This window comes from Crocuta crocuta, unplaced genomic scaffold (assembly GCF_008692635.1).
Source record: "Crocuta crocuta isolate KB4526 unplaced genomic scaffold, BGI_CrCroc_1.0 scaffold420, whole genome shotgun sequence".
NCBI lineage: Eukaryota > Metazoa > Chordata > Mammalia > Carnivora > Hyaenidae > Crocuta > Crocuta crocuta.
In genome coordinates, this window is record NW_027528356.1 from 550,641 (window position 1) to 578,051 (window position 27,411).

Below are 27,411 nucleotides of genomic sequence, written 5' to 3' on the forward strand. Positions count from 1 at the left end.
CTCCCTCTCTCGAAAAAATAAAGTAAACATTTAAAAAAAGTTTTAAAGATAAAAACAGGAAAAGATGAACAGAGACACCGCCAAAAACAGCAAAGGCAGAACGACATCTACAATACAGCATTTAATTCCAGATCGCAACACCACCACTTGTTACTCCATACATTTGAGGTAGGAAAATCAGACGAGATCGGGCACGTTCAGGAAGGTATGGCCGTAGACTGAGGTAGGAAAATCAAAAACCCTGCTTGAGCAGGATAAATGTGACTTGCAGAAAAGCCTAACGTACTTCTTGAAAGAAAGATATGAAACAAACATTGTCGTTTGTTAAACCTGTTCACAAGGCACACAGCTGCTCGTGATGCTGCCCTTCATACGTCACATTTAAAGTCTTTCCATAACAAAAAAGCTTAAGCAAAAAACATAGAAATGGTGGCTTTAGTAAGAATGAGATGACCATCGCGTAAATTTGTTTTAAATGCCAAATTTCAAAAACTTACTAGTAAAGTATACCAACGGTACAGCATGGGACATCTGCTGACACTAATAACATAAAAAGTTACCGTAGCAAAAACCAGAGGGCGCGCACAGCAGCAGCCAGGATGGCGCAGCGCCTGCCCCACGGGACCCACAGAGACTTCCACACGGTGAGGGGGCGATGGGCCTGAGCCACGCAGCACCACGTGGGAGCAGCCAGGTCATCCACAGTGTGTAGGGCTGCCCCATCGTGGCCCCGTGACCCAGGGGTGAGCACAGGGCAGGCCAGCCAAGGGGGCACCAGACGGGGCAGGACGGGGCGGCATGGGCAGCGCTGGCTCCCCGCTCGCACGCACTCCACTGGCGCAGGTGAACAGGTCATCACCGTTTGCTCCCGGCAGGTCGCGTGACCACTGCATCTGCGTGGTTCATGCCCGGGCGACCCTGTCTCATCAGCTGAAGCCCTGGGGGCACCGCATCCTTGTTCTCACACTGTGTCTCTGTTTCTGGGGTGACATCTGCTGAGCCTGCCCTGACGTGCTGGGAGTCATGTTGTGTGGAGGTAGAGCTGTATTTCCAAAGAGACTGTTAACCTAGAAAGCCCAGCGACACTTGATGGGACAGTCCGATGACATCACTGACCAGCCCCCGTCTCCCTCATGTTTGCACGTGCACCTTCTTGAGCCCTGGCCGCCAGGACTGGGACCAGGCAAGCCCCCCTCCCTCCAGGTGAGACAGCAGCAGGTATGCTCTCCTGCAGACCCATCGCCGGCCATCAGCAGCCTGCAGCCGGACTTGTGGAAGGGGCCAGCGAGGATGTGGGCACCCGGAGGTCTTGGCTTCCAGGTGGCCGCTCCCGTCCCCATGCAGCCCTGAGAGACCGCCTCTGATGTGCCCGCACGGCCCTGCTCCCATAGGGCCCCCTGGCCCATAGGCTCTGGGGCCCGGTGACTTGCAAAGTCCTCCGAGCTCCCCGACCCCCGTGCCGCAGCCCCCACGTGTGCACCAGGCGCCACCAGACCGCCACTCTGATGGCGCAAGCCCGCTCGATTCCCTCCCATTCCAAGCCCTACCCTTTGCGAAGCCCCAGAGGTGGGCCGCTGTCGCCCCCCGAGCCTGCCCTCTTCCACTGCCCTCAGGGTGGTAGCAGCCGCGGCAGTGAAGACGGGTTTCTCCTCGGATTCCCTGCACCGTGCTGCGGGCCACACTGCCACACACACCCAGGAGCCACGGGAGCTCCCGCCTCGCCTCCGACAACACTCGTTTCTGCCACATGCTCCCATCTCCTGCGAGCCGACCTCACTCCCGGCTCCACCTGCGCTCCCCAGCCCCGGCCACTCCGTCCACGGAGCCCCCAGGGAAGCCTGCTTTCTTCCACGTCTCCACTTAGCCCTCGGGGTACAGACAAGATAAAGAAAAGGGGGGTCACTGATACAAAATTCGGGGAGCTGGTGGGCAGGGAACCTGATGGGGAGATGGGGAGGAGCCATTGGTAACGTTCCCCTAAAGCTGGTTTTAACGTACACACACTAGGCTGTGCTGGGACCAAACTGCACCCCTACCCCTCCCCTCCCGGGTGCCTGGGCTCCTTGCACACCCAGTGCCCCCACCTCAGGGCCTACACACACGCATCTCCTCCATCTCCTCTGTGGGGAGAGACTTCCTCCCCGTCATCACCGTGCTCCACTCCCACTCCGCCTTCAAACCTCAGCTCAAACACCAGTTCCACAAGCAGAACTGAGCCCTGACTTCACCAGTATCAGTTCAGTCTGAACCACCTGCTCACATGCCACGCGAGCCACGTCTCATCTCACTTGTGTGCAAGGAAGGGCCTGGCCCGCATGCCTGCACGGCCACCCTGCCGAGCACCTGGCAAGTGCTGGCGTGGGCCAGATGCATCAAGGAGGTGTTTCTTAATTAACAGACATTGTCAGAGCAGCGTTAGGTGTAAGGAAAACTCAGGCAGGAACCATCACCATACACCTTGCTAGTCAGTGTGACATGGCGTAACCACCGATGGCCCCGTTTTGACACCCTGTGGTTATGGACTAGAGCTCACATTTTACATTAGGGTTCCCTTGACGTGTTCCCGTACAAGGACATACATCCACCCTACAGTGTCACGCACAATAGTCTCACTGCCCTAAAAATCCTCTGATCCCCGTGTTCATCCCTCCATGGAATTTCTTTTTTTTTTTTTAAATAGTTTATTGTCAAGTTGGTTTCCATACAACACCCAGTCTCATCCCCACAAGTGCGCTCCTCCATGCCCATCACCCCCCTCGCCCCCACCTCCATGGACTCTCTACTGTCTCCACAGTTCTGCCTTTTCCAGAACGTCACACAGTTGGAATCCCTTTCAGATCAGCTTCTTTCACTTCATGAATGCATTCAAGGTTCACCCAGGTCTCTCCATGACTTGAAAGCCCCCCCCCCTTTTTTTTTTTAGCACTGAAGAACATTCCATTGCTTGGAGGGCCCACAGTTTATTTACTTGTTCACCTGCTGCAGGACATACATGTTGGCTCTTCTAAGCGTTGGCATTATGAATACAGCTGCTATCCACATGGTGCAGAGTTCTGTGTGGACATAAGTTTTTTATCCCTCTGGGGAAATACCCAATAGCGTGACTGCTGGAATCTCATGGTAAGAGAATGAGCAGTTTCCCAAGAAACCATCACACGGCCACCCAGAGCAGCGCGTGTGAATTCCCCGCACCACAGCTGGGTGCTCCTGCCGCCCGCCTCCTCGCCAGCCATGCTGCTGTCGGTGCTCCGGACCCGGGCAGCTCTGACGAGTGTGCAGTGGGAGCTCACTGACTTCCTGAGGTGGCCAGGAAGACACAGTACACGCGTCTTCAAACTCACCGGGCCTCGGTTTCACTTGCGCAGCTTTGAACAAAAACATCATGAATGCTAGAGCCTACGTCTCCGTTCACAGACCCGAGGTGGGTGGGCCCCTAGCAGCTCTGTTGTTTTTTCTAAAAATCCCAGCAATGATTTGGACGCACAGCCAGGTCTAAGCGGTATGGTTCATCCAGGAACCACACACTGCTGACAACTCCGTTCTGACATGGCTTACGTGAGCCTACATTCACACTGGGGACTCTGGCGGGTGTGGCAGGCATCGTGTGCAGGGGCGGAAAGCACAAAGCATAACCATCTCTAGGTCCCCGGTCCCGCCACCAGGTTTCTAACAAATTCCTACAAAATAAATACTAATTTTACCTGTAACATTTTAAACACCTATCTAAGAACAGATAGCTCCTGGGGGCCCACTCTGCAAAGACAGTAGGGACTAGAGGCCATGTTTCACCCTGAAAAGGAACACATGCTGTGCAAACCAGGCCCTCCAGCCCCACGGGGCAAAGGGGCAGCGAGTGTGCATCCCTCTACCCCCAGCACTTCCACATCCTCAGCACCCATGTGGAGAGCAGAGCCTTCCTCGACCTGGGCTTGGAAGAAGATGCCCGAACCCGGCAGCCCTACCCAGCACCAAACCACCGGCCCTGCGCCGGGCCAGGAAGGTTTTCCTTTGGAAGACACAGGTTCCCAAGGCCCAGTGGAGACGCTGGTAACCCAGTTCTGGGCTAGAACCTCCATCCCAACCAGGTTGAGAAACCTCTGGTTAGAGCCAGCTCTCCCCATCTTCACTCCCAACAGCCTCTGAGGGGCTCGTACAGTGCTTATGAGGTCTCCAAAGCTATACATGTTCCAGTTTCTAAAATGATTAATACAGACAGGTTCTAATGAATGAGAAAGTTACATTCCAACACTGGTTGTTCAAAATTCCGAATGTGTCTTCCTAGAGAATAAGGTAACGGACCAAGGTCAGTAAAGATCATCTTGGACCTACCTGTTGCTGACACAAACATTTTATGGAAAATATGTCTTGGGTTCTAACTTGGGATGCAGAGAAAACATCTCCCCAATTTCAAGTTGTTCCTTCTAGGCTCTCTGTTCCCCACTCAGCACCACAGCGGGAACCTAACAGCACGTACGGGCAAAAGGTACCATCTCCACGTTACCGTTGTCAGGAAAATAAACAACAGAGGCAACTGCGCGTGACTCGGTTTCTGCTGGCCCCACACTGTGAGTCTGCAACTTGAAATGCAGCTTCCTTCCTAGTCTTGCCCTGACCTCTGTCTCCGGTCACAACACACTTCAGGCCACACTCCTGCCACCCCACACGCTCTGCTGCCCCAAAGCCCCTGCCCCGCAGCTGGGATCTCTGCCACGGTCAGAAGCGCCAAGAGCCCTTGCAGAGGAGGCTTTTACAGGTGATGACTGCCCACAGTGACCTGCTGGAAAGTATCGCCCCAAACACCTCAAATCCTTCACCAGTCCACCAACGTTCTCCAAAACCCACTGAGAGGAAGTGAAACTGAATTGCAGGAGTGTCACCTTCATCCTTGAAATGCTTACTTCATGTGTTGTTTGCTGACTTAAGAACACGAAAGCACTTTGTGTGACACTGCAAGCTTTTCAGAAGCTCAAACTTAAAAGCTAATTTAAAGCCCACCCCGCCCCTTCTGCACACTGTCAGCCCTGTTAGCAGCTCAGACCAGCGCCAAGTGCCAACCAGTACTTTTCTCCGTCCTGACTTTCCCGCCTCCCCCTCCTGAGTCAACGTTCTAGACCCCGGCGCCCCGCAGTGACCCTCTCGACTGCATGCCACACGAGGACCAGGTGTGAGGGCAGATACACAGGGGCAAGGCCACCCTTCTGCGAGCTCCTCCCCAGCTCTGCAGCTGCAGGCCACTCCTTATCTTCTCCAGACCCCTCCCCCTGAGAACAAGGACAGTGTCTGCCCTGTCACAGAGCATGTCACATACACTTTCCATGTAAACATGGTCCAGGTAGCCATCTCCATAACCAGGAAGCCCGAGGCCAGAGGCAGTGGAGTCAGGATGCTCGCCCCTGGCATCAGACCCTGCCTGTCACCTATCTCAGCAGTATCCATGGCCCCATGTAACCTGTCCCATCATGTCACCCTCTGTGCAGCAGACTGACCCCAAACCACAGTGCTCTCACTGTCCTGGTTCAACAGCCCTTCCTGGGTTAAATCACTCGGTCAAATACCTTCCCACAGGGGCACGCGGGTGAAGGTGGGTGGTGGGGCCCTGGCTGCCCCTGACAGACACTGCTGGGGGCGGGCAGGAGGCAGCGTGCAGAGAGTCAAAAAAAGGTGCCAAGGCATGATGGCGGGTGGCTAACGGCCCTGGACGGTGACGCTACTCAGAAACCACAGTGTCCCAGGAACAAAAGGACAAGCCCGGCCCCACATGGGTCACGGCAGGCAGGCCGGCAGGGGAGCCAACGCCGCCCCACCCTCCTCGGACACTGGGCACCCCAGAGACCACCACCAGGAGCCAGCGCTCGCCTGTGACCTGCGGGCCCTCCACACACACTGCAGTGCCATGCGCGAGCAAGCGGACAAAGGTACCACTTAAGGGACAACTGTCTGGGACATTCTGACTCTGGGATTAATCTTCTGAAACCAGTAAACAGTGGAGCTCGCTAACCACCCCAGGAACGTGGAGGCAAACAGCACAACTTCTCAGACCCTCGTGGCTCTGGGCCCAGATAGAGGCCATCGGACTCGGGTAGGAGTCTGGCACGTGCACTCAGAGCTCCGCGGCCTCCCATGAGAGGATCACTACCAGGCAGGCTTCAGGCAAACAGCTTATAATTATTTTTATTGCCCAATTTCAAATCTGAGTCAAATCTGGTCTTTCACAAAAAAACAAAAAACCCAGGCGACAAAGGAGAAGACAGCCATCCGCCTTCCTGAAGTGGGCGGGAGGGCCTCCCCGCAGAGCACGCCTGGACAGCTGCTGGCCCAGCCCTGCTCCCAGGTCCCTTCCTCCTGCTCCTCGATCCTTGCAGGGTCCCCTGTGCAGTCTGCCCAAGGGGCTCGGCCCTACACAGCCCTGTAAACCGCGGACACCTCACTTCACGTGAAGAAACCTCCAGACCACCAGGTCAACACTGAAATCTCTTCGATGACTGCATGTCAGTACCCCTCACAGAGGCTTTGATTTACTTACCTAAGTAATGTGGTGGGTGAAATGCCATAGGCTTACTAGTCGCTGAGTAATATCCAATTGCTCTCTTAAATCGAATAACTTTGTCATCTGTTCTAGACTGAAATAAACGTTAAGAAAACCTTTGTAAATCACATGCCACTGGTCATGTGCACGAACTTAATTTCAAGTTCAGCACATGTCTTAACCCGCAGCTTTAAAGTTACTAACAGTTAGAATAACATTAAAATCTTCCAGGAAAATTAACGAATCAAACACTACTCAGGGTGACTCCTGGCGCACAGTCCGGAGAGCCGGGTCTGCAATGCAGCCCACGGGCCCCGGGCTTCCCCAGGCCAGCTTCTCCTGCTGCTGGGATAGGCTTTCCTTCCCACCTCCGGCAAACGGGGCAGTGGTTTCAACTTTCCAGGGAGGCAGGGAGGTCACACCAGCCTCACGTCTTCTATTAACTCCAACCCGCTCACGTTCCTTTCCAGAAAAAGGAGGAAGAAATCCCTGACCACTGCCTGAAGGGGATGGACAAGTCATGTTCACAAGTCTACTCGGCCCACGCGACAGGTCTGTCTTCTTAGGAGAAACGTACTGGTCGTGATGGAGAATGTGGGAGCAGCAGACCTCACAGGCGTCCTCCCGAGCCGGAGGGGAGGCCGGGAGCCAGGTGAGGGGCCCCTGCCAGACCCACCCCCGCCGCGCACGGTGCTCCGAGCGTGCGCCTGTACCTGAGAATGCTGGAACACATCTTTAGCTACAGCATCCAAGTCCGAGGGGTCCTGGATGTTGCGGACGTAGTCGGCCACAGCCTTGATCACCACATCGCAGGGCGGCAGGACTAGCTGGTGAGCCCGGACCTGCGGAACGAGCGCACAGGTCAGTACGTGAGTCCCGCGCGCAGGGCCGAGAAGCTGCAGGCGGCGTTTCCTTACACGGCCCCTCGCCACCCTGCCCTGAGTCTCAGCCCCAGGACTGGTGCAGAGGCCCAAGCCCCGGCCCCCTTCAACCATTAAATACAAGCTAGCCATCTGCACCCAGCAAGGCCACAGGGAGCCGGCAGCCATACATCACTTCCGACGTCTGGAGCTGGGCTCCCATCAGCCCTGAGCCCAGAACCCCGTGCCCCACCACATCGAACATGCTGCGAGGGCCCAGGGGCTGCAAACACTTCCGTTCTTCCTGCACAGCCAACAGGAGGCAGCGCTGGGTGAACTTAGCCCAGGCACCAGAGCACCGCGGAAAGGCAAGCCGGCTCTGAGCAGGAGGAAAAGCTGTGTCCCTGACTGCCGATGCCGAGAGCCACGTCTGGTGACAGACACACAGATAAGTGTCGGCATATTATGTATTATGCTGTCCCAGAATAGCCGATTCCACAAAAAAGTTAACAGATTAAAAAAAAAAAAAAACGCTGTTATGTGGGAACTAATTTGACAATAAACTATTTGTAAAAAAAAACGGTCTTAGGCCCTTTCATGAAAACTAAAATCTATGAAAAAAGATTCAATTTCAGCTCTAACTATAGTAATGCCTTCTGAGAAACAAACATGAATCAGGTACTAAGTATGTTTCTGGCAATTAAAAGCACTCGAACGACAGCATGAAGTGACCTTTGTTTCCTATATGTAGCCACAATGACCATAAAGGCTCCTAAAGACCCCGGACCTCCAGAGCTGTCCGCTCCTGCCCACCAAGCGTGTGACTGTCCAGGTGCACCCGGCATCACCACACGGTCCTCCAGGGTACACGGGGAGCAGAGCAGCTGGCTTCAGAGGTGAGGAGTGAGGAAGGGCCACGAGCCACGGAGTGTGCTGACCCCAGATGCTGGAAGAGGCAGGAAACAGCCTTCCAGAGTTTCCAGAAGGAGTGTGGTCTGATGATACCTTGATTTAGTCCAATGAGACCGACTGTGAACCTCTGACCTTTGACATTGTAAGATAACAAATCTGAGTTATTTGAAGACACAACACACATACACACCAAAGAAGAAAATAGGAAAACCGGAGCCTGAGCATAGGATGTGGAAGAACCACCGGAAACCCTTTTACACTTTTAAGTCATCAAGAAAATTTTCAAGATGCACACACTATATTTACTCCTTTACACAAGCAATGCGTTTTCTGGAAGCACCCATCCCCACGTCCAAGTTGAGGTTCTCGGGCCCCAGCGTGCTGGCTGTTAGTGCTCGTGAAGGTACATCCCAGCATGAGGCCCACAGACAGCCACATACACGTCTGTGCACACAGATCACATACTCAGTCCTAGCAACCCAGACCCCCCACGAAAAGGAAAGCCCACTGGCTCCCACATGCTCCGTGGGGACGAACCCCAGAAACAGCACATCCCACCCAGTCTGGGAGGAGTGCAAGCCCCATCTGCTCTCCCACTTCCGGGGTGTCTGGTCCCCTGGCGGGCAGGAGCAGGGCCAGTCGGTGGCGGCCCAGGAGAGAGGAGTTGTCTTCACGGAACACCTTCCCCTCGGTGAACGGGCCCGTGGGGACAGGGATGTGGGTGCCTGTGCGGCGTGGGCCTGGCTGAGCAGGTGCGACCCGGCACCCTGAGAGCCTCTGATCAGACCACAATGGCAGGCCGGCTGTGGTACGGGGATGTTACATACGGAGCAGACCAAACGACAACATGGTGAGAACAGAATGAATGCGAAACTAAAATGCACAAAAGGAGAGGGGCACCAGGGCAGCACCGGGCAGCTCTCCTCGGTGCGCATGGTCCATCCTGCCTCAGTGACGGGGACCATCTGTCACTGTCGTTCCTATGGACATCCCTGGTCTGCTCCAGTCTCTGTGGTTACTGCTCAAAGAGCCATGGGCAAACAGACGCTGCCAGGGAAGGGCTCCAGAGTCTGCCTAAGGGGTGGCGAGTCCCCACGGCCCAGCCAGGCCCAGGGGGACAGCATGACGCGCGCTCAGCTCAGGGCACACACGGAGGCCTCTGTGCACACATAGAGGCCTCCGTGCACACAAGAGGCTTTAACTCGGGAAGAAAGAGCACACAAAATAACTTCTAAAACTCGCACAGCATTGTTATAACCTTAGAACACTGAACGAGAGATTACAGAATTCTTATAAAGATTTACCACAGAATTCCTTTTAGTAGCAAGATTCCTGGTACATTTAAATATGGGTATAGCTGCAAACATCCAATTCGTTAAAACTTCTAACACTCTTGACAATGTTTAATTTGTCCTTTCCTTAAAAACCTTGCCAGTGCGTTGGGGCGCCTGGGTGGCATCCAATTCTTGATTTCAGCTCAGATCATGATCTCATGGTTTGATCCCCATGTCGGGCTCTGAGCTGACAGCATGGATGGAGCCTGCTTGGAATTCTCTTTCCCTCTCTCTGCCCCTTCCTGGCTCTGGCACGCTCTCTCGCTCGCTCTCTCTCCCTCCTTCTCTCTCAAAATAAACATTTAGAAAGGAAAAGAAAATGAAGGGGAGAAAAAAACACCTCACCACGGCACACATGGGAGAACTCACATGTTCCTACGGGCTGGCAAACTGAGTGCAGAGAGAACCAACCCAACGGAGAAGGAAAGAAGTCCCTGGAGACCCGGGCCGCCCCAGATTCGGCCCACGGCTCTCTAGATCTATACAGGCCACACGCACCAAGGGGCCTCTGCAGACACTCAGCTGGGAAAAAACGCATCAGGACTTGCTGACCCTCAAAAAGCACCATCACCTTATGTGGCTAAATCTTCTTCCCAAAGACGCTCTGGACGAGCACGTGGCTCCCCATTACCGCAGCAACTACAGGAGAATTAGAGGAATCTGTCCCTGTTAATCTGTAAATCAAAATTAACACTCAAACCAAATGAAATGCTTGCTCCTTCGCGACAGGCTTCAAAATATTTTAATAAAAGTCCCACTTCTCCTTTCTTTTTTTTAATGTTTATTAATTTTCGAGCAAGAGAGACAGAGCACAAGTGGGGGAGGGGCAAAGAGAGAGGGAGACACAGAATCCGAAGCAGCCTCCAGGCCTCAGCTGTCAGCACAGAGCCCAACGCAGGGCTCGAACTCACAGACCATGAGATCATGACCTGAACCGAAGTCGGACACTTAACTAACTGAGCCACCCAGTCACCCCTCCTTTTTTCTTTCCTTTGAACAGTTGTACTTTAACTTTAGCCCAAAGCTTAATATTAGGGGGAAAAAAGAGTTAAATAAAATGCAATAGTATACCTAAATTAAAGTTGGAAACGTGTACCTTCTGTCTCCAAGGACAGAAAGCAAATTCTGTTTAACTTAAAAGCAGGGGCACCTAGGTGGCTCAGTAGGTTAAGCACATGACTGTTTCCGCTCATGGTTTGTGGGTTCAAGCCCCACACTGGGCTCTGTGCTGGCAGCACACAGTCTGCTTGGGATTCTTTCTCTCCCTTTCTCTCTGCCCCTCCCCTGTTCACACACTCTCTCAAAAAAAATAACATTAAAAAAATTAAGAGTAATAAAAATCATTTTAAAAATAAATAAATAAAAAGCAAACATTGGTGCACCTGGATGGCTCACATCCAACCCGATTTCAGCTCAGATCATAATCTCACAGTTCGTGAGTTCAAGCCCCGTGTCAGGCTCTATGCAAAGCCTGCTTGGGATTCTCTGTCTCCCTCTGCCCCTTCCCCACTCTCTCGGCTCCCAATATAAATAATACTTTAAAAAAAAAAACAAATGTTCACGATCATCCACTTTTTTACAGCACTTTGTAGCAATTTCAGTATCTGTTAGTTACTTGCTTTGCAAACAAAGGAACAAACGTTTGGATCTGGAAAAGACCTCCTAGAACACGCAGCTCCCTGCTTCCGCACAGACAACCGGAGGTCCAGGGGCACTGCTTGGTGGGAGCTGGCAGTCACCTCCACACCCATTCCCTCAGCCAAGGCCACTTACACGGGGCCTCATCATTCCCCCATGGGTCCAGTTCCTGAAGACTGTGTGCTGCTGTCTCCTGTGGGTCTGGACAGGTGAAGGGTGTGGAAGGCACTCAGGAAGGCAGCTCGTTCGTGTCCACAGGCCCCGGCCCCCTGCTGGGGCTGCCATGAAACAGGCAGTGTGAGCACAGAACACAGCCACTCTGCAGGGACACAGCCGAGTCCATGGGAGCCTTCTCCACACACCCCTCAGCACGGCGAGCACTGGCCGTCACAGGCTCCGACTCCTGAGGGCCCCAATTCCCATCCCTATGCTACTAATTCAAGGGCCACAATGTCAGTTAGCACCCCAAGAAAAGAACCTCTATCTACCCCTAAAAAAGGAAATGAGGGTCCCTCTAGAGAATCAACTTTAAGCTGCCATGTTCTAGTGTCTTGCTACTTATGTGAGTCTGTCATGTCATTACATTTCAAAACATCATTTTCCCACAAATTCATTTAAAGGCACAAAGCAGGGACATCTGGTCAGCTCAGTCAGTTAAGCATCCAACTCCTGACCGGCTCAGGTCATGATTTTGCAGTTTTTGAGATCTAGCCCCACAGTTCAGGAGATTGAGCGGAGCCTGCGTGGGATTCTCTGCCTCTCCCCTGCTTGCAGTCTCTCTCAAAATAAAATAAAATAAATGACACAATGCAGTTACCAAATGACATTTCAAATGTTAAATCCATTATGTCACAGCAGCAAAGGATTCCACTAAAACCCAAGACTCTCTCCCAGATGGATGCTGATTCCACTAAAGGCTCCTCTAACACTTTCTGAAATGTGCCACCAGAAAGGATCATTTGACAGGGCCTTAACTTTCATGTGATGGAATAAAACCTTTCCACTGAAACAGCACCTCCCTTCCAGAGGTGACAGCACCCTGGCAGGTGAGTGTCCCTTGGGCCAGGGCTTCGGCCACCTTGTGCAGACACCGGGCATCCTGCATGGTCAGTGTCACAGCCACGAAGACGAAGGGAAGCTGGCTGTGCAATTAGTCGTTTCTCTCACGAGGTCACGGCAGCGGTCCAAGTTCCATTACTGTACACATCCTGCCCCGGTTCTCGATGGTTTCAATCCCATTCACGTTTTTTGTTTGCTTTTTAAAACAAAGAAAATGGTGTTCTCCGAATCTACAGATTATATTTTTGTGTCGGGTAACTTTTTTCTCCTTTTTAGAGAACGGATATTCTCACTGAGAATTTCTCTTCACTTCGGCTCTCTTCTTTGCACCTCATACCGCATGCTGACGAGAGCCCAGATGTGTCCTCACCGCCCCACGCCTGTTGTTCTGTGAGCAGCATGGCAAGTGCACCTCTGCTGCATCTTCAGGAAACGAGCATCAGCATTCTGACGCACAATTTCACTGAGCAGGTGTATATATGCCACCTTCTTAATACGAAAATGTACCCCCGCACATACCCCAGGAGCTAGTCAAGAGCCAGTTACATTGCGTCACAGACATATGCACCTGCAGTTGAACACCGGGCTACGCAGTGCTTGAGGCCTGGGCAAGAGAGCCAACAATGAAGTTAAATAATCTTTATACAGGGGGGTGGAGGACACCCGGGTGGCTCAGTTGGTTAAGCATCCGACTTCGGCTCAGGTCATGATCTCACGGTTCCTGAGTTCGAGCCCCACATTGGGCTCTGTGCTGACAGCTCGGAGCCTGGAGCCTGTTTCGGATTCTGTGTCTCCTTCTCTCTCTGCCCTTCCCCTGCTCATGCCATTTCTCTAATATAAAAATAAACATTAAAAAATGTTTTAAATTATCTTTATCCTGTTTCCTTCATACAGAATAGACGATCCGGGGGCACTAAAGTCTTTATACTGACAGGAATTTGAAATCCTCAGATGTTCGTGGAAACAAGAAGACACACGTGGAGCACCCACAGCAGCAAGCATGTGGGTGTGCAGCCCCTGTGAGGCCACCTCTGTCCCCACCTGCACAAAGAGCTGCACAGCTGACTTCAGCACAAGTATTTATAAAGCACATTTGAAAATGTTGTCGAGAGCAGACACTGGATGGGGAGATGGGTGCATGCAGCCCGATGATGTCTGACCTTGTGGCATAATAAACAATAGTTTGTGACTTAAAATATTTTATAAAAATACTTAGAAAATATAAATGTTAGAAATTCAAATACTTGAAAGTGAAGCAAAGATAAAAATATGCAAATTACAACATTCATGTTTGTTTTGTTTGAAGAACACTGTAGTTATATTTTTATTCTGCTAATAATTATGTCATCATAATTACGTCAAAGTTTAGTGATATTTTATTTTGCTTTTGAAAATCTTATAGCGTGCTGTTAGGGATTAGGTAATAACATCAACATTTTCAATAAGTTTTACATGAAGTACTTACATAGGTACAATGCTACCATTTTGGTTAGTCTGAAATAAAATTCTGACTAAGTGAAAAAAACAAAAGCAAAAAAATCCTTCATGAAGATCTCTCTCAGCTTGTGTCCAAACTGCAGAAATGCTATCCATCCATCACGTATGTTTCTGCTAGCGCACGGTTGTTCAATTCTTCATCCTCTCGTCCAGCTAAGTGCTCAACGTGAGGCCATGAGCAAATTGGAACACACACCGTTACGTCAACTGCCAGGACAGGGGGACTGTCATGGCCACTCGGTCCCCCTCAGGACAGCGGTCGCAGAGCATCTGGCTTGAGCTCTGAGAACCCACGTCAATTCCCACAGACTCACACACTAACTGAATAAAACACCGCAAAACCATGACTCGGGGGCCCAGTGCTGCGGCTCCCACACGAGTGAGAGGAACACGAGGGAGAGGAAGTCACAGGCTCCACGTGACATCTCTGCTGAAGCAGAGGAAAGCCGCAGAGCATGAGGACGGTGCGTACAGAGCAGTGGCCCAATGTCCTGACATCAGAGGCTCACGTTCTTGCTGAAAACACCTGCTGGCCAGGCTCCAGGAGGCCCCCTCAGAGGATCAGGCGGAGGAACATCAGTGCATTTTACCCTCACGCCACCACTCTGCAGTGCACTCTGGATGTCCTGACGGGACGGATGGGCCCACAGGGCACTCTCAGGAGCACCCAGGTGACCAGCATGGCCACCACCCCGAGGCAGACCACACCCTGGTCTCTTACCTTCTAAGTGACACCTCTTCTAGGGCTGAGATGTCTTTTCTACGAAGCGATGGCAGGTAGCAAGCCCCCTCTCCTTCTGATATTCTTACTGAAACAGTTAAGAACTGGCAACGCTACCGTAGCCCTCCCACCACCCTTTCTTCAACAGACCCATAAAACCCAAATCCACGCTACTGATGAAGGGAGCCATGCAAAGAGCGGGCACGGAAGAGGTATGAGGTCGGGTGACGTCAGACGCTAGGAGGTGGCGCCTGCGGGCCGAGGGCTCCACACACAGCTGAGCAGTGCCATCGGAGGTGGTCAGGAAGGGCATGGCAGGGTCAGGGAGAGTCAGACCAGATGCAGAAGGGGGCGAGAATCAGAGACACCCAAAAGCTCTACCCTGGATGTCACAGGGCCAGCCAGGACCACTCTCCGAGAAACTGCATAGAGGGGATAACCCACGTGGCCCAGCTGGTGTGCCTCATATGGTATGCAGGTAGAGATGCCCTGGTGGATGGGGGGGGACACACACTGCAGTCGGGGAAGGGGTCTCACTGGACAGTTGTCAACACAGAGATGGTGGCCAAAACCCTCAGAGCAGATGAGATGTGCCAGAAAGCATGAGGCCACAGCACAGTGCGGGAGGACCCTAGGGAACCCACACACAAGAGTCAGGGAGGGGACACGGCACATGAGGCCCACAGGACCAGGATGGGGGCCAGGAAGCAAGGCAGGGATCTGCCAGGGTGAGGAGAGCAGAGGGGCTGAGGGTTGAGTGTTTCATGCCCCAAGGAGGTGAAAGTCATTCATTAATTCACAGATGTCAACCGCGTCCTCAGTGGCCTTGGACAAAGGCCAACTGTGGCAGCCCAAATTTGGCGCAGGGTTAAGCTGTCGGTCACATTACTAGAGGCCATCCTCAGGAGATGCAGGGCAACAGGGAGCAGGAGGGTGTGAGGAAGACTGGAGCATATATACAAATGGAGGGCCAAGAGAGCGAAGCGGAGACAGGACTGGGTGTGCAGGGCAGTGGACGAGAACACAGCATAGACCAGCCTTGGACCAAAAAAGGGCTGTGGCCATGGGCTCAGCCGGGGGAATGGGCAGCGGGGGCGGCCCCAGCACAGGGTAAGTGGGGGCAGTGAAACCAGGGGAGCCTGGAAGCCAGAGATGCACACGTACGACACATTCAGAGGGAAGGGTTACCTGCAGACACCGGCAGCCCAGTTCACGCTGGGATCCGTGATTCTTAAATCCATTTTATGGAGGTATTTTATGTGCAGTAAAACCCATCAGCCTCAGGCAGACAGGTCACTGTGTCTGAGGAAGGCAGACCTCAGTGTGGCCGCCCCACAGTCGGAAAGAGCCCTTCCGCCGCCCATGGCCCCCGTGCCTTTCCCAGCCGGCCCCAGACCGCGGCCGCCCTCCGCTTCCTCTCCGAGCGCCACCCTTCCTGGGCTCACACGGAGTCTCAGAGCGTTCCTTCGTGTCTGGCGTCTGCCATTTCCCTGAAGAGAAGTCTGCTCCTTCCCAGCTCCCAGGCCTCCCTGTGTGAAGCTTCCATTCACCATTCACCGGCCGACCGCGGGGTCGGTCTGAGGCTTCGCGGGTCACACGGCAGGTGCGTGTTCAGCGTTGTTAAGCTGCCTGACCTATGTCCAGGTGGCCACTCAGCTGTAGTCCCAGCAGTCACCTGTCAGAGTAGCGTCCTGTGGTGGCGGTCCCATTGCCATTCCCTAATGACACGAAGGACCTCTGTGCACCTACCGAACATTCTGGAAAATGCCTGTTCAAATGTCCCCATCTTTTCTGACTAGGCTTTTCTTACTGTGCTGTCCTTTACAAATTCTGGACACGGGTCCTTTACCAGACAAACACCAGTCCTTTGCCTCAGCCACTTGCTTTTTATGCTCTTCACTAAGAAATCTTTGCCTCAATCAAGGTCACAAAGATCTCCTCTTACGTTTCCTCTGGAGTTGATTTTTATCCTGGAGTTGATTTTTATACTCTTTTCACTTTGCACAGGGAGGTCCAGTTACTGAAAACACTAGTCCCTCTCCCTTCTGACACAAGCAGCTGACCACGTGTCCAGGTCCCCCTGGGCTCTGCTGCACTCCACTGACCCAGGGGCCGGCCTGCGTCAGGACACCTCGTGGGTTAGCACAGCCTCACAGTGAGACGTGAAGTCTTCCAGCTCTGCTCTTCCTTCTCAACGCTTTTGTGGTTATCTAGGTCCTTTGCAGTTCCACGTGAATTTTAAGCTCAGTTTTCAATTTCTACAAAGAAAAAAGCTTGCTAGGATTCTGACAGGGAGGTAGAAAAAAACTAAGTCTTTGAATCTGTGAGCGCAGCACCTCTTTCCGTCGGTTTCGGTCCTTCCTCAACCACAACCGTACATTTTCGCCGTCAGGTCAGGTGTGCGGGTCTCAGCCAGGGACGGCGCGGCCCGCAGCTCCTGTCGAGTGAGGAGGTGGACCCAGAGCCCGAGTAGGGGGAGCTGTACAGCCAGCTCGAGAGGGCCCACCGGGAAGCGAGACCCCGGCAGGTGTGCGGCAGGCCCCCCCCGAAGGCCCAGCAGCCAGTGTCGCCGCGCAAGAACACTACATACGGGCAGTGGTGACGCAGGGTAAGGGGGCAGTGAAGTTTATGAGGGGAGACAGAGCTCTTCTTGAAGGAGACCCAGGGCAGGACTCTGGGCCCAGCAGGCGGAGGACGTGCGGCCAAGCTGTCTGGCTGCCCTCGTGAACGGAGCTCATAAGGGCTCTGCAAGGTAAAGGGGAAGGAAGACTGGCAAGGTCCCCCAAGGCTCTTCTGAATGACAGAAAGTGACTGAGTAGAGTCACTAGGAGCAGCGAAAGGTGGTACTCAGATGAACTAAATCTCAAAAGAATTATCAAAGAGCCACATCAAGAAAGTTTTTAAAAGCACAACCCACAGGATGCGAGAAAGTATTTGCAAATCACGTGTCTGGTGACACACGTGTGCCCAGAATACAAAAGAAAAATTAAAAAAGACACACACACACACACACACCTCTTACAACTCAATAATAGAAAGACAAATAACCCAATTCAAAAATGGACTAAGGACTTGAATAGACATTTATCCAAAGAAGATAACCAAATGGTCAGGGAGCACAGGAAGAGATGCTCAACATCATTACTCATCCAAGAAATGCAAATCAAAACCACATCACACCCACTGGGGCGGCTAAAAATAAAGGAACCAATAACAAGCGCTGGCTAGGATGCGGGGAGACCAGAAGCCTCACACTCTGCCGGGAGGGGAGTGAACAGCGCGGCCACTAACAGAGAGCACCCTGGCGGCGCCTCAAGCAGCTGAGCACAGAGCTCTCTGTAAGCAGCAATTCCGGCCCCAGGCGCACACCTGGAGAAAGGGAATCGGGTCAGAGCAGAGCACTCTGGGTTAAATTCTACAGATAAAACTTAAGACAAAATGTTCCTGATGTAACCTGACAGGTCATCCTGGTGTCCGGCCGCCTCCGTGAGAGGTAGTGCTGGCTGAAGGAAGGCAGGGTCTTCGAATCAGAAAGGAGGGCGCGCAGGCGAGCGTGGACAAAGCTCCACTAGAGGCGGGAGCNGCGGGACTTGGGGGACAATGGCACTGCCCGCTGACCACAACTGGGGCGTGGTGCCAAGCACAAAACAGAGGCCCGTCAACCACGGTGAAGACCAGCACATGCGGGAGGTCTGGGGACAGGAAAGGCCAGCACACACCTGCAAACAGGTGGACAAGGGGCTCCGTGGCAGGAGACACCTGGGGGTCAGAATCGATGGGGATAAAAGCTCCAAATGTGTGAAAATGAACATGAAGTTTAGGAATACAAAAAACACTAAAATGATGGTCTGACCTCAAAGAATTTTTAAAATTAAAACTAAATGCTTACTCAAAATAAAAATTCCACCACTTGCTAAAACTCAAAATCACAGAGCAGTAACTCAAAAACCACGTTAAAGAAAGAGAGCCCATGGGGCGCCTGGGTGGCTTAGTCGGTTAAGCGTCCGACTTTCGCTTAGGTCATGATCTCACGGTTCGTGGGTTCGGGCCCCGCGTTGGGCTCTGTGCTGACTGCCAGCTCGGAGCCGGGAGCCTGTTTCAGTCTGTGACTCCCTCTCTCTCTGACCCTCCTCTGCTCACGCTGTCTCTCTCTCTCTCTCTCCTAGAAATAAATAAAAAAAAAAAAAGAAAGAGAGCCCACTTGGCACATGCTCTCCCACCAGGGCTGACTAACCCAGGCCCCAAAGGCCCCACCCCTGGTTCTGGAATTTTCCATGACATAACATGGCCTCCTACTTTCCTGAGCACAAATGAAATATTCTTTACTTCCAAATCAAACCTGAGAAACGTGACACCACCTTACCAGCACCTCTTCACACAGAAACGAAAGAACGGAAAAGGCCCCTGCCTAGCTGCTTCACCTCCTCTTTTCAACCGCCCTCGGGAGATTCCAGGTTCTGAGTATGACCAGCAGGGCCCTCTCACCCCGGAGAGCACAACCCTGATCGTCCACACAGCACACAGAGCTCTGCTCCCCTCCCAGCCCACTGTCTGCAGGTATCATCCTGCAGCCGGCTGTCTGCACTGTGCTGCACCCAGAGGCCCACCCTAGTCGCGCTCTCCTAACGAACGGAGCCGTGGACAGGGAGGTCGCAGGGACAGGGGGAGGACTGTGGTGCTCCACGGCAAGGGTGCTCCGCGCTCACTAGGTAGGAGGTTCAGGCAATGCCCACCCTCTGTGGAGAGCAATGTAGTGGGAATGACCGTGCCGAAATGCTACAGAGCGGGACAAGGAAGGGCAACACGTGTACCCAGGGACACAAATCAGATACCCATGAGAAGTGTGTGTACCACGGACTCCTAAAAATCATGAGAAAGGGTTACAGATACAACTAACCAAATTCTCAAATCGCCTGGTTACTTTCATGAGTGGGAGAGAGCAGACAGGACACAGACAGCGGGATCCAGCAGCAATGTTCACGAGAAAGGAGACCATCGCATCCAACCTCCCCACGTGTGTCATGGGGCCAAGATGATGCCACACACAGATCAGGTGCATAAAGGGCCAACACAAAAAAGCTCTGCAATATCTGAACTCGAAGCAGATGTTCTTGCATTTTAGAATGTGACTTTGAAACGCCTACAACTTATCAAGTCCTTGAAAAATTACCGCGGCTTGCTTCTCCCATCACACCACAAAACCCCCAGCTAACATTCAAAATACACATGATGATAATGCATAAAACTTGACTGGATCCTGATTTAACAGAAACAAACAATGCCATAAATGCCTTCCAGGAACAGTGGAAAAATCTGAATATGAACTTCATCCTAAATGACATGAGGGAATTACTGTTCATGCAGTTGACATGATAATAGTAATAGAAGTAAGAAAGAGACTAGCCTCGGGGCATCCGGGTGGCTCAGTTAAGCGACGGACTTGTTTCTGACTCAGGTCAGGTCTCAAGGTTCACGCATTTGAGCCCCACATCGGGCTCTGCACTGCTGATAGCAAAGAGCCAGCTCAGGATTCTCTCTCTCCCTCTCTCTCTGTCTCTCCCCAACTCATACTTTTTTGCTTTCTTTAAAATAAATAAACTTTATAATAGAGATTAGCCTAATTTTTAGGTAATTATGATATGAACTGAAGTTTTCACAGGTGAAGTGGCAAGATATCTGCAACTTCTATATAATGGAGTTAAAAAACAAAGATAGATATAAATCTACCTACTTCTTGGCAAAATGTTAACTGTAGAATCAAGTAGATACATGGATGGACATGGTCCATTTCAATTTTTTACGTACTTAACAGGTTTCTTAACACAAAATCAGGAAAAACACACTCTAATGATGCTAGTGAGCTGCCAGCAGATTGAGCTGGTTCCCCAATAATCCTGCAAACAGCGCTGCTGTCTAACCTCTGGCGCGTGACCAAGCACAGCTCGGCTGAGACGCACATGTGGTCTGGGGTCCCGGGAGCTTCTCTGCCGCTATCCACAACCGCATGAAACTAATATGAAGCCAGCCTTCCCTTCATCTCCACTTACAAAAGCTCTGGCTCGGCAAACCTGAGGAGCACAACCCCTAATGCAAGTGCAGCCACCTCCAGGCCGTCCGTCAGCAGTGGGGCCACCCGGACCACAGGCCACAGCCTTTCATCCGTGAGGACCCGGGGAGAGCACTGTGGCCAACAGCAGGAGAAAGCTTCTCTCCTTCAGAAAAAGCAAGGAAAACAAGCAATTTTTTTTTCTTAATATTTTTATTTATTTCTAGGAGAGAGAGAGAGACAGCGTGAGCAGGGGAGGGTCAGAGAGAGAGGGAGTCACAGACTGAAACAGGCTCCAGGCTCTGAGCTGGCAGTCAGCACAGAGCCCGACGCAGGGCTCGAACCCACGAACCGTGAGATCATGACCTGAGCGAAAGTCGGACGCTTAACCAACTAAGCCACCCAGGCGCCCCGAAAACAAGCAATTTCTAACAAGAGGAGAAAAAGGCCTTTCAGACATAAGGTGAAAACCTCAGGCCCAAGGAAAAGTAGCACAACGAAGAGCGGGGTCCAGGCAGCAAGGAACCAGAGCAAAGACGCGAGAGGGAGTTTCACTTGAATGATCAGGTTTCTCCAAAGTTCACTCCAAGTTAAAACAAAAAAAGGCAACTTGAACCTAAGCAACAATGGAGACGGTTTGCATAAGGAGGGTAACTCTGACAGGAGGCGGAATTTTGCGGGAGCTGTGTCTCCAGGAAGCGTGGCGAGCAGCCCCCTTCGCTGCGGGAGCTGAGGCCCAGGCTGCCCGGCAGACCTCCCACCGGCACCCAGGGGACGGCAGCTGTGGTCACGGCGCCAACCCACCAGCAAAGGGGACTCCGGGCCCACGTTAGACTCCAACTTCTCACGTTAGAGAAGCGTGAGCACAGCTTTCCCACGCTCCTCGTGGTCACAAAAGGAAAGCGAGAAAGATAAAAAATACGAAGCATTCATAAATTGGTACAAAGGGAACATTTCTCCAATGAACTTGGCTGAGTCTCTTCCATCACTCAAAAAACATTAAAACCTTAGACTTTTAAAATTTTAGAAAATTATAGCAAATTATGAAATTTATCGAAATAGGCTAAGACATGATCCAAGTAACAGATGACTATATTACCTATCGAAAATAGTAATATTTGTAAAACAATATTAAAAACCTATAGCTAAAAGGTTTCCACCTATATGAAATTTATCAAAATAGGCTAAGACACGATCCAAGTAACAGATGACCATATTACCTATCGAAAATAGTAATATTTGTAAAACAATATTAAAAACCTATAGCTAAAAGGTTTCCACCTACCTAGGAACTCGGTGTGACTTCATCTAAGAGAATTTTTAAGGACATTCGCAAACTTCCCTAAAGTTTAAGAGCTGGGAACAAGATAAGGGAGGCTGTGTGTTTCAAGGCGGTGCGGACCCATAAGGCGGGGGAGCGTGCGATCCTAGCCGTGCAGCTGTTTCCTTCTACAATGAGGGAGCATCATTCACATATTAAAGTTACAGCAAACTCAACAGCTGAGGACCACCCATGCTGGAGAAGAAATGAACTTGTACCTTAAGTGAGGCTAGAGGATGCTCTGGGCCAAGCAAGCTCCAGTGGAAGGAAGCCAGGTCTTCATCAGGTAGAATGTGATTCCCTGCAACACAGACACGACACGGTGAGGAACATCGTGTCAGCGACACGGGGCAAGCCCGCGACACCGCACGTCAGCACCTGCAGATTACCTCTGCGGCTTCATTTTAGGCTCTGCGAGGACTTCACAGGACCGCCTCCTTTGACACATCACGTACAACTTCCACACAAAAACTGAAAATACTCATCTTTTACTAGAAAGCCACATGCAGCAGGCAGACTTCTGCTGCATGAATGTGCACAGGGCAGACCCCACAGCACTGGGGTAAACAGACTGCACCGGACCTGAGCCACTTGGCCGCATGGTACTCGGGTTGGGCTGACAATGCTGGGCTAATGGGATACAGCTTTCATCTGCTCGTGAGAACCCAGGCTTCAGACCGCACTCTGTCACCTGGGCTCCACGGCAGAGGCAGAGTGCGCTCTGAGCTAGGTCAATGACTTGTGACACTCGTGACACCTCCTCCGATCACTTCCACCACCACCCGCAAACAGATGTCAGAGCACAGACCACACCACCACCAGGAATGCCACTCGGCTGGGGGCCCTATCACCAGGGCTAGGTCAAAAATAAGAACTGCATCCAGCTGAGAAACCACATTTTTGGGGAGCACTCTCCCTTTGCTGTAGTTCTTGAACATCAGCATACCAACATCGTTAGTTTGTTAGTTCTCACGGTGCCATTTAAAAGTGGTAACTTCCGGGGTCCCTGGGTGGCTCAGTTGGTTAAGCGTCCGACTTCGGCTCAGGTCGCGATCACATAGTTTATGGGTTCGAGCCATGCATCGGGCTCTGTGCTGACAGCTCAGAGCTTGGAGCCTGTTTCAGATTCTGTGTCTCCCTCTCTCTCTCTCGGCCCCTCCCCCACTCATGTTCTCTCTGTCTCTGTCTCTGTCTCAAAAAAAAAATTCAAAAAAATAAATAAATAAAAGTGGTAACTTCCTAAATAATTGTGATTTTTAGATCATGATTTAGTCCCCTCCACGCGGAGAAGGCAGATTCATTTGCTAACAGAAAGCAAAACAAGGTGAGTTCTGAATTAATTAATTTTAATATTCTAAACACCCAAGTAGACAATCCAGGAGTCCTGAACCGCCCTGGCATCCAGAGGGGCAGAGGGCAGTCCTACTGTCCTCCCAAGCTCTGCTCTGCTTTCCCGTGCTCACACCCTGCACAGACCTGGCTGTGAAGTATGACATGTCTCGGATTCTTGTGAAGCTTCTATTTGGAAAAACATGCAGCCAATTCCAACATCGGTAACAGTCTGTTAAAATCTGGGTCACATACTTAATTGAATATTCTACCCAACCTCTATAACAAAACAGCTCATATAGCTACTCTTCCCGTTACAGCAAGGAAAAGGAAAATAGCCTTTCTCATTTGAGAACGCTAAAGCCTTTATACAAAATCTAAACTAAAACTGTTTACCCAATTAAGAGTTTACCTGTAACTTGTCTAAATTTTTTAACTTGTCCAAATTTTTTATAGAAACTCCAAGCCCTAAATTCATTACTAGATTATTCAAAATGTTACTATTGTTTTTCATTTATTTTAAAATTTCACAGAATAATTTAGCCAGAAAAATATGGAGCTTGTATTATCTCCCCAGAAATATATTCAACATTTCTTAAATATAATAAACAAATATCTTCCCTTATTGCAAATTAGCTAAGGGATTCAAAATTCTGGAAGCATACAATTTTCCAGTTCATTTAAGGCCAATTAATATGCCAAAGTCATTTTGTATAACAGTTAATATAAAATTGTTCATAATATCCCCATCTACATAAGCAGTTTTAACATCAGAGAAATACCTTTTATATTACAATATTTGAAAATATGAAACAATACTTAGAAAATTAGTTTTAGTTCTCCAAAATTCCAAGTCAGAAATGGAAAGAAAACAGCCAAGTACCAAACAACACATATTTGAGATTAGATTCAAACAAGGACAATTTTCAAAATCAGAATTTTTGACTAATGTGGTTACACAATTTGAAATGCTATCTCCAAATGATGCATGAAAAAGTGTCATTCCTTCAGTGTAATTTCTAATTGTGTAAAACTTTTGGGAATGTTTATAAAATGTGATACATAGAAATATCTAAAAACAGCCCACAGAATAACTGCCATCTTACACACTTCAGAGAAGACAGAGCGCACAGGAAGATCCCACGTAGCATTCACACACCGCCTGTGTGTCCCAAGCGGCCCCTTACCTGCCACCATGGCCCACAGGCCGCGATCACAGAAAGGCCTCGCTCAGAGCACGCCCACCCACACTGTGACCATGATTCTTACAAAACCAGCCTCTAGAGCTGGGTATTCAAGCAGCTGCAGACGCGCACACTGCACCAGACCAGGATGGACAGAAAAGAAAGAAAAAAACTGCAAAATGCAAACAAAAGTGACAGAGAATATCATACCTACTGGAAAGTCATTTTTACAGAAACTAATGTATTAAACTTTAAACAAAACAAGATTTCATCTTTTCTAGGCATCCAGCATGAAGCATTCCTCCAAGGGAGTTTTTAAAGATATTTATACATCTATTTGAAATACAGGTGTTGGAAATAACGTGAGACAGTTTATGTCTGTTGTTTTCCTTTCAAAGCAGTGAGTGTCCCCAACATGCAGGAAAGCCTGACAGTGCTAACTTCACAGCGTATCTTCTTTTGTAACAAACATAATTTGTGCCAAAGACTAAATGTCTAATTTCCATAGTAAGAATGTGCTTAACTTTATGATTTTAAAATGTCATTTTCCCCAAAGTACTAGTGGATTTATTCCCAAAATTAGTTTTTCGGCCTGAACAGAACACATGAACAAATACAGATGAACAAAAGAAGCACATTATCAGTTGCACAAAAAATAACACTGAGTGAGGAATACCGCTGAGAAGGGGCCCATTCCCTGGTTAAGTATAAGCCACAACATTCCAACGCTGACATTTTTTTAAAAATACCAATGTGTTCTTAGCGTAGAACCGTATCAAATGAAGCGGTTTTCACTGCCCACCTACCTAAGAGAGCGGCAAAGATAGGGAAACGGTTTGGGTTCAGGTCCAGCTGCTTGGCAACCTCGTGCATCAGATACTGGCTCGTGGTGAGACTTTTCCCGTTCCGGCTCAGTTTGAGGGCATGGGCACTGAAATAGTAGGGGATGTTGCACAGCGCATAATCGGAGTCATAGGCGACCAAGCCGTGGAAGCCGTTTTCTCTACAGAAACCGATCACTTCCTGATGATGGTCCTCGATGCTCTGCGCCACCTGTGCGGGAGAGAAGAGCACACAGTCAGATGCGCCCCACTGCAGCGCCCACACTGACTCCCCTGGGCAGGACCTGCAAATCCCGGATACGGAAACACCTGAAAGGGCCAAAGAGTCAAAAAAAACACCATAAAGGGCATGTGCGGCACACGGCGTACATGAGAAATCTCTGTGGGAACCATCTCCTCCTGGTCAGTAACTATAATCCCATTTAGACTGCAAATTAATTTTCAATTTCTTGTCAAGTTCAAAGATCATCTTGCTCCAAAAGACACAATGCCAATTGTTCCCCTTTACAGTATTCTGAAGGAAAAGAGAGAAAAGAGAAAAAGGGACACAAGAGGAAAATAAAGAACTATCAAAGCAAGAGGCAGAGAGAAGCCAGCCACCCTGGGGAAACCAAATAATTTCTCTGAAGTAGAAATATGTCAAATAGATGAAATAATCGGAAGGATTTGTCTTTTACACAAAAGCCCAATGTTACCCAGCACCTACCAATCCACTAGTTATTATACACCCTAAAGCACTCGGCACATGGGGACAGCAGTAAAGGTGAACATTTACCCCAAGTACCACTGTCACGCGGTTACGCTGTGCACAGGACCACAGCTGGTGGTGCAGACCCAGGACGGGACCGCCACGGGACCAGGCCTAACCTCACCGCCTGTTCGGTGATGAAAACTACAAACCACGGTTTCTTTCCTTGTACCAGCTCTCCCGCACCCCCACCCCCATCTCCGGGTCGCACAAAGGAAGGGCAGTAGACAGTACCAGGAGAACAGTAAAAGGCTCTGCAAATCTCTCTGCTCCCAAAAACATACCAAAAGGCACTGAAAATCATCTTCCTAAAGTATATAAAGTCAAAGACCATCAATTCTCCTGCTGTTTCCCAAACTCATTCAATCAACTGAAATCTGGCAGTATTTTTTGTTTCTACAATAGATAAAGTATTTAAGAAAAGAGAATTTTAGGGTCACCTGGGTGGCTCAGTCAGTTAAGCATCTGACTCTTGATTTCACCTCAGGTCATGATCTTACCGTTTGTGACTTTGTGGCCCATTGTCTGACTTTGTGCTGACGATGGGGAGCCTGCTTAGGATTCTCTCTCTCTCTCTCTCTCTCTCTCTCTCTCTCTGTCTCTCTCCTCCTCCCCTGCTCTCTCTCTCTCAAAACAAATAATAAACTTAAAAAAAAACTGCTTTAAAATTTTTTTAAAAAGAAAATAAAATTTTAAACTAAATTTGGTGATACAACTAACAACAGAAAATTAACTCCCCAAAGAGCCTTAAAGATGAAAAACATAAACATAAATTTACTTAAATATAACTTTCTAGAACCATACTGTCCAATGCATGGCTACACTGAATTAAAATTAAAACTCAGTTACCAGCAAACAGTGAGGGCTCAGTGGTCACGGGCTGGGTAGCGCCATACAGCCCCTCCCATCTCTCACCTAATTTCACAGGTCAAGTGGTCACCATATTTTGTTGGAAAGTTAGTTATAATGAAATCTCACTCAGAAGCAAGGCAAACCCCTTAAAGATGCATATTTAAAGGAAAAATAACTTCCTGCATTCTCTTGATAAATATTTGATTAAAATGTTTTACCTCACAAGAAAAATATAAACGTACAGTCAATTCATTTCTAGGTCTCAGAAGAATGTGGTCTTGCCCCTTCAACAAACAACATGGCTCCTTCACTAACATGGAAAAGTATAGTTTAAAAAAGTTCTGAAATCAGGCCAGCTCCAAGTCTCCCAGCCCAAGCCCCGCCCCCCACCACTTCAGGACATAGAACTTTCTAATGACAGCAATGTCCTGAAGCATTTCTAAACCACCAGCAATCCCCGGGTGTCATCCGGACATCCTTCATCCTAAATCTGCACAATGTGCCCAGAAGCCCCAAAATGAGAGGAGACTGTGAGTGACCGC

General features: G+C 50.2%; 1 protein-coding gene across 1 annotated transcript in view; it reads right to left on the reverse strand.

Annotated features, from left to right (window-relative positions):
- Positions 1-27,411, reverse strand: part of FAM120A (family with sequence similarity 120 member A) — a 92,008-nt gene that overhangs the window by 52,202 nt on the left and 12,395 nt on the right. Inside the window, exons 3-6 of the mRNA XM_077753784.1 lie at positions 25,234-25,480; positions 22,133-22,215; positions 7,240-7,368; positions 6,524-6,620 (exon numbers count right to left, since the gene is read on the reverse strand). Of these exons, the coding sequence (XP_077609910.1) occupies positions 6,524-6,620; positions 7,240-7,368; positions 22,133-22,215; positions 25,234-25,480 (556 nt within the window). The remainder of the gene's footprint in view (positions 1-6,523; positions 6,621-7,239; positions 7,369-22,132; positions 22,216-25,233; positions 25,481-27,411) is intronic.